Source organism: Theobroma umbraticum, unplaced genomic scaffold, assembly GCF_002168275.2.
Source record: "Theobroma umbraticum cultivar Fairchild unplaced genomic scaffold, ASM216827v3 scaffold_12.0, whole genome shotgun sequence".
NCBI lineage: Eukaryota > Viridiplantae > Streptophyta > Magnoliopsida > Malvales > Malvaceae > Theobroma > Theobroma umbraticum.
In genome coordinates, this window is record NW_018397272.1 from 3,295,497 (window position 1) to 3,302,606 (window position 7,110).

The 7,110-nt window shown below is 35.7% G+C and overlaps 1 protein-coding gene across 1 annotated transcript; it reads right to left on the reverse strand.

The window, feature by feature from the left end:
• Positions 1–1,094: 1,094 nt before the first annotated feature.
• LOC110426626 (ABC transporter B family member 25-like) lies at positions 1,095–6,829 on the reverse strand. Its single transcript, XM_021441879.2, has 13 exons — positions 6,675–6,829; positions 5,829–5,928; positions 5,511–5,682; positions 5,303–5,421; positions 4,494–4,604; positions 4,200–4,344; positions 3,653–3,785; positions 3,415–3,490; positions 2,923–2,988; positions 2,691–2,798; positions 1,938–2,045; positions 1,630–1,827; positions 1,095–1,422 (listed from the first exon to the last, which is right to left on the reverse strand). The coding sequence occupies exons 1-13, from the start codon at positions 6,812–6,814 to the stop codon at positions 1,234–1,236; spliced, it is 1,665 nt and encodes a 554-aa protein (XP_021297554.1). The 5' UTR covers positions 6,815–6,829; the 3' UTR covers positions 1,095–1,233.
• Positions 6,830–7,110: the final 281 nt, after the last annotated feature.

Sequence of the window (7,110 nt, forward strand, 5' to 3'; positions counted from 1 at the left end):
ATATAGAGAAAACAGAAGGGTTCAAGAAAGAAAAACCTTGCATGAATTATAAATCAAGATACTACATCATATTCATGCATTGGAACACACTGATACAAAAAATGCAGGTGTTTTAGAATTGAACATTAAAAAGGGGTAGAAAGTTAACAAGGACGTTACAAGAATCCCGGAAAACAAAATGCAAAACCAAACAGTATTATATATGCACGTTAGCATGTATATATGAGTGAATAAGAAAACAAACTTCCTTGGACAAAAGAGGGACTCTTTCACTGCCTGAATGGGAGTTGGAGCTTGAGGTCCAATCCAACTTCTGATTCTTCCCCATGGGATAAAACAAGAAATTGGGGAATTGGAGCGTTGGGAATTGTTTTGGGAAAGTAGTTGCTGGTTAGTCTTTTTAAAACTTCATGGGGGTCATAACACGGCTAATTTCAGAGGTAATTATTATTTTGATTCTAGTGTATTGTTGGTTTTATGGCACGTTTCATGAGGCTTTTTCTTATTAACAACAACAACAACAATAATAATAAAAAGATGCAAACAATTCATTTCACCCTTCGAGTCAAATAATTGAAATTGACCATGCAAGAGGTTAGCTTAAGCATAAAAAAGACAAGCATACTGTAGAATTTTTATTCTAAAAGCTAAGCATTGAAAAGAATGGTATTTAATAAGTTGTCATGTTCAATGCCTCTTTAGATGAAAAGCAAGGTCAAATGGGAGTAAGCATGATTCACTTTTTCTGGGTTGGTGAGGTCTTGTGGTTTGGTGTTTTTTGAAGCTTGTTGGATCATTATTTTCATGCAATGGCAAGCTCCTTGTAAAGTTCAATTCTTAGCCCTATGCCCCAGTTCTTCACTGGGAACTCATATTTCTTGGTGATGAAATTGTTTTTGGGTTGAGGAGCTGAGATTATATATCTATATACAAATCAAATTTCCATCCGAGTCCCCGGATGCAATGATTTGTTTCAAGGAACCAGGATGGTTATATAAAACAACTTTTTGTTGAAAATGTATTCTGCAGAATGCGGACATTCTTTTTCCTTGCATCTCAGAATTATTTGCTTGTTTCCTCTAAAACATGCTATCTGATAAACGAGATATTTCCCTTTGGTATTGTAACATTTGACAAGTAGCCGAGAAGTATGTTAAAAGACAAAAATATTTTAGGATAATCACGATAAATATATGAACATTGTTTGACCATTTGGAACTAGATTTTGGTGTTTTATCCTTGCAGTTGCCTCCTCACAAGGGCAGTGTAGATACCATCCTCGCTGAGAAGCTCTTCATGGGTGCCACTCTCAGCTATTTGACCATCAGATATAACCGCCACACTGTCTGCACTTTTGACTGTTGAAAGCCTGTGTGCTATGACCAGAACAGTCCTACCCCTCATCAATGAATCCATAGCATCCTATCCAGTGCATGAAACTAAGTTAGGGTATTATTCTGAAAGAGGGCCATGATTAAATAGACAGATAAACAATCTATACAAATCTTTTGAATTTACAGGAAATTTGAAAATTACTGTTGAACATGTCATTTACAAGGCAAACAACAGTAATTTTTCTGAGCAAAAGAAGACAGAATAGAGAGGAGAGAGATGCAAATTCAGTCTCACCTGAACAAGGTATTCACTCTCAGCATCCAGAGCACTTGTGGCTTCATCCAACAGCAAAACTTTTGGATTCATTAATAGTGCTCTTGCAATTGCTACTCTTTGTTTCTGGCCTCCCGAGAGTCTCAAACCACGTTCTCCAACAACTGTTTGATACTTTTCAGGAAATTTTTCTATGAAATCATGAGCATTAGCCATTTTCTGCAGCATTTTACTTTATCAGCATACATGCATAGAGAAACTGTAAACTGTAAAGATGTCTTATTGATGTTGGTAGAAGGGGAAGAAGTTAGAAGATGGTCATAACTCACAGCTACTGATTCTATTTCAGCACTGCTGGCTTTGCCATTGAAACCATAGGCAATGTTCTCCTCTATAGAACAATTGAAAAGCACAGGTTCCTGGCTGACTATACTTACCTGTATTCCAGAAAGACAAGGAGAGTAAGGGTCTTTAAGAAATCTCAGACATCCAAATGACCAAATCCTTGTGAAAACCAGATAATGTAATTGTGGAAGAAGATGGAGAAAAAGAAAGGTGAAAGCTTACAATACCTCGTTTATATAGTATCTACAAGATGATTCCAAATGGGTGAAATGATACACTTTATATAATTTTTCCAAAATTCCTTTCCATCTAGAAAGGTTGGTAAAATGCTTAAAATATGTCATGCTTTGACTCATTGTTTCCAGTTCAAGATCACAAAAGTTGCAGTGTTGGTGGCAAGATATAACTTAAGTTGATAAACAGATGCATTGCTGTCATATTATGAGAAAGGCCTGAATATCCTAACCAACAAAGTGCCTCCGTGATTAGTCCAGGAGTCAATTAGGGTGGACATTGCACATCACAAGCTCTCATGGATAACAATTGGTGAGTTTCTTCCAATAATGGTTTCTGGAGATGGTCAGATTTTGAAATGACTTTTCTTTCCTTTACCTGATGATGCAACTTTTGAAATAACGTCATGCTGGTCCGTATGCTGTTATGAACTTGACAAGAATTTTTATGAAGGCCATGCACATACTTGATAGATATTAAAAAAATAAAAACCAGAGGACTACCTTTCTGTGCAGATATTCATGTGATATTTCCACTAAAGGAACCCCATTTAACAAAATCTTTCCCTTCAGAGGGTCGTAGAACCTCTCAATTAAGTTTGCTATTGTGGTCTGCAACAGATTGGAAATTTAGCTTTATTTATTAGTATAGGTATTACAGGATGGAGAAAATGACATCAACTGTTGAACACAAGGAGAAAAATGGGAAAAAGAGGGAAAGGGATGATAATGTTACTTTTCCACCACCACTTGGTCCAACAAGGGCAACTTTTGAACCAGGTTTCAATTTTAACGTTATTCCCTGCAATTAAAACAGTGTCATCAGATTTAAATGATGAAGTTCAAAAATTATAAAACTCCCATAAAACAAATGTTCACTCTATAGTCAATTGTTTACAGGTAGGGTTAAATAAATACCATCCTTTGGGTTGAGCTATGCCAATTATGTACTGGTAAAATTGCAAATTCTTAATAATTTGCAGGCGGATAAGACTTAAATATAAAAGATCTATTTTTCATTTCCCCAATGTTTTAATGTCGATCCTCTTCAATTTTATCACACTGCAAATCCTAAAAGGAAGGACCCACTAAACCAAATCCATCACCATGTTCTAAATGTTCATTCTTATTGGTGCACAACAGGGATTAGTTTAGTGGCAGAATATGTTTTAGCTTGAAATGGTAACATGTTTAAATTCACATATATGCGTAACATAGAAACCATTACCTTAAGTACCATATGACTTGGTCGAGAAGGATAAGCAAACCAGACATCATTTAATTCTACATCTCCATCTGGATTTCTGCCATTGCCAATATAACATCATGGATTAATGTGATCAGTGTCTTGACAAAGATGGAATATGAGGTTGTTGTATGCTTGATTTCAACAATGCTACAAAACTTTGTCTTGCTCCTGGAATCAGATTAAGGGACTTTTTCAAGGATATTGTAATATGACTAACCCCTCTGGGCGCTTGTCTCCTGATTTTGGCATGCTTGAGACACGATCTAAGAGCTGGAAAACCCTCCTACTTGCCCCTGCAGCTTTCATGGTAGTTGTATATAATCCTGATAAAGAGGAAACTGCGGATCCAACTGCAGGCAGAGAGAGATAAAAGATTCCACAGTGAAAATAGTCCTTTTATAAACTACAGAATAGGTTAAGCTTAGAATATTATTGATCACAAACCAACAATCATCAGTTGAAATAATTTAACCGTCAGAAGTAGAATGAGGAGGAAAAGTCACAGAAAATAAAAGTCATTAAACAAGAATAGCCACTTACCAAGGTTTTGACCAACAATATATGTTTTCATCTTTTCGACCAAGGACACTTTTTATGTTTTATAACTAGGGATAAAGATCTATCACATTTGAAGACTTTTACAGAGAGTTCACTAAATTTCTACTAAGTTTGAGGTAGTTGCTGTGCCTTTATTGAGATCAAAGATGGAACAGAAACTAGGCAAAACTTGAAAATACAGCAAGCTGCGAACATTGAGGAGATACCTGTGAGACTATAAAGGATGAAGGATGTAAGGGAACCCGCAGTCATAAATCCCATAATTGTCAAGTAGGCACCATAAATCACCACTATTATAACAGACAATGTGGATGCAGCATTTAGTCCTCCAAAGAATAGGCCAACTACTTTCTGTTGAAGAGAAAAGTACAAATTTTGCAAGTTTATTTTCTGAATTGCAGTGCTTGTATGTGTGTGTGTGTGTGTGTGTGTGAGAGAAAGAGAGAGAGAGAGAGAGAGAGAGAGAGAGAGAGAGTGAGGGTTAGCCTCCTGGCACTCACAGCTTGTTTTAGTCCAAGATTCAGTGTCTCGTCAACTTTTTCAGAGTAATTTGATATTGCATAACTTTCCTGAGCAAATGATCTAACTGTTCGAATGGCTCCAAAAGATTCCTAAACATCAAAGTAGCTCATGAAGAATAAGATATCAAATAATGGAAAATGAACTTAATGCGCTTTCCAGCCTGTTTATGGCATTCAAAATTTCTCAACAATACAAGATAAGGCAGGAGTTTAGGCATCACTTCACAACGGCTTTTCACCTTTAAAGTACAAATGGATGAATGATTAATGACTAATATGGAACAGCTTTTTTGTCTACTTTCGTTCAGAAAATTGTACATTTTAGCTTCTAATATAATAATACGGCTACTTTGGAATGCATTATGTCCTGAAAGTTTTTCTATTTTTTAATTTGGACATCAGTTCAAACATGATTATTCCAAATTGGTGAATCTCTAGCACTCCGTTAATAGTGAAACTTCTGGCAAACAAGTAAGCATAAAACGAAGTTGGGTATATAACAGAGAAGGTGTTTCCTGCTTTTTAGGGTGAGGTCAAATGTATCTGTTTTTCCTTTCCCTCATGAAATTGGATGTGCAATTGCAAAAGGCTCATTCTTGTTTATAATAATAATAATAATAATAATAATAATAACATTTTAACTATCTACAATATATTGTAGGCTTCAAAATATGTGGAATATTCAAAAAATTTAGTTGATATAGTCAAAAGATTCATATTGTAAATTGCATATGATCCATGCAGGGCTATCCCAGAGCAAATCACATAGGAGTATATTTCATACAAACCTCAGCAATTGAGGCAGCTACTGCAGCTGCAGCTTGGGTTGCGTGTGAAAGTTCTTTGAGATACCGCCCAAATTTTCGTACAGCAACAGAAAATACTGGTACTACTGCCAAGGCTAGCACTAAATAGGAATAAAAGTTACTGTTAGTGCCACATTCATTTGATAGAAGGGCATTAATCAAAAATTCTTGAACAAGTGAAACGACAAACGTGTTAATTTCCACGATGATGAAAACATGAAGCCAACACCAATAAAGGCAGTCGTTAGATTCCGGAGTGCCTCTGAAAGATTGGTTGTTGCTGCATTTTTAATGATCTGGGTGTCCTCAGATAGCCTGCTGAGGAGTTCACCTGTTCGAGTAACATCAAAAAAGGCTATTTCCTGTTGAACCATCAAAACTTCAGTCTTAGACTGTGCCGCATGATGAAACTTAAGTCAAGCATACATGAACCATGAATTTTAAATTAGCTGTACTAATCATTAACTTGGCATATCTTACAACTAGTTTCTGATTTATTTGGCCTGACCTGTTGAATAAGGTGACTGAATAAGTCTTTCCTCAGGCGAGCTACAACCCGTTCACTGGCAGAAGAAAACAACCACGCTCGAAGTGTTGTGCACAAAGATCTAAAATAGACAAGGGGAAAAATGTACTATGGGATTAATCCACTTAATTTAAAAGAGCTACAACTTATGAGGCATTCTCTTTCTGTATTTTGATTCAAAAACTAATTCTTGACTTAAGATCTTGAGGTTCAACATATGTTTCAGGTACATCTAAAAGTATCTAGAAAGTATTTCGCACACCTTACTGACTGGGTGAAGTGTGGTACAAGAGCATGGAATTATCATTAGACATGATACAAGATATGACAGCCCTCTAGAATTACCTGCTATCTAGATGCTTACTAGTTGAGCAAACATTCTAGAAATATCAAAATAATTGAGGTTCAAGCAGGAAATTGGTAATATGATCAACATCAAAATTACAGTAATCAAAAAACATGAAGAAGAGATCAGATAAATTGATGCTGTTCTTAAGATAAACTATGACTGGACCGTGGCTTGTGTTTGTTGAAGCATTTCAACAGACAAGTTGGTCATATGGAAACATCATTTAAAATCTCAAAACAATGTAAAGATAAGGAAATGCTCTTGATCTGTTTCTATTGAGACATGAAGGAGCACATGCAAATGCTATAAGAAAAAGAAATGCTTTCTTTCCAAATTATTGTAAAATCAGATAAACCCATTTGGTCACTACTGGGTGTAAATGTCTCACAAAGTGAAAAACCCAAATATTTAAACATGGGACAACTATAAACAGAATTATAATTGGAACGACATGAACAAAGGACAAGGAAAGGGAATACCCTACTACAACTATCAGCACAATGTATATCACAGTGTCCTTGACGGCTTTCAAAGCATCTGATTGCTGTTCAGGCGTCCTTATATCTCTTGACACAATGTCTATAATCATTCCACCATATTTAGGCTGCAATATAAGCATTTTAATATTATTCTAAAATGGAATAAGGGCAAGACTGAAACTTATTTCAAACTTACATTCTGCTCTAGATTTCTAGCAACGTCTCATGCAAGCATTTTGATTTAAGCTTACTAGAAAATAGAGTCTAGAATAGAATTTGCCTGTAGTTTGAATTCATGCTAGCACAATATTGCACAGAACAGGAAAAAACAGAGAATGCCTGAAGGAATTACTCATAATCTTGCATAATATTACAATTCTTTCACCTTTCAAAAGGCAATAGGTCTAAAGTAAACTGGAACACAAGGAATTATCTA

Coding starts and splice junctions, on each gene's coding strand:
- LOC110426626 (XM_021441879.2), bottom strand. CDS start 6,814: ATGCTTATATTGCAGCCTAAATATGGTGGAATGATTATAGACATTGTG. Junction 5,422..5,510: donor ATCATCGTGGAAATTAACAC/GTTTGTCGTTTC, acceptor ATTCCTATTTAG/TGCTAGCCTTGGCAGTAGTA. Junction 1,423..1,629: donor AGAGTGAATACCTTGTTCAG/GTGAGACTGAAT, acceptor TGCACTGGATAG/GATGCTATGGATTCATTGAT.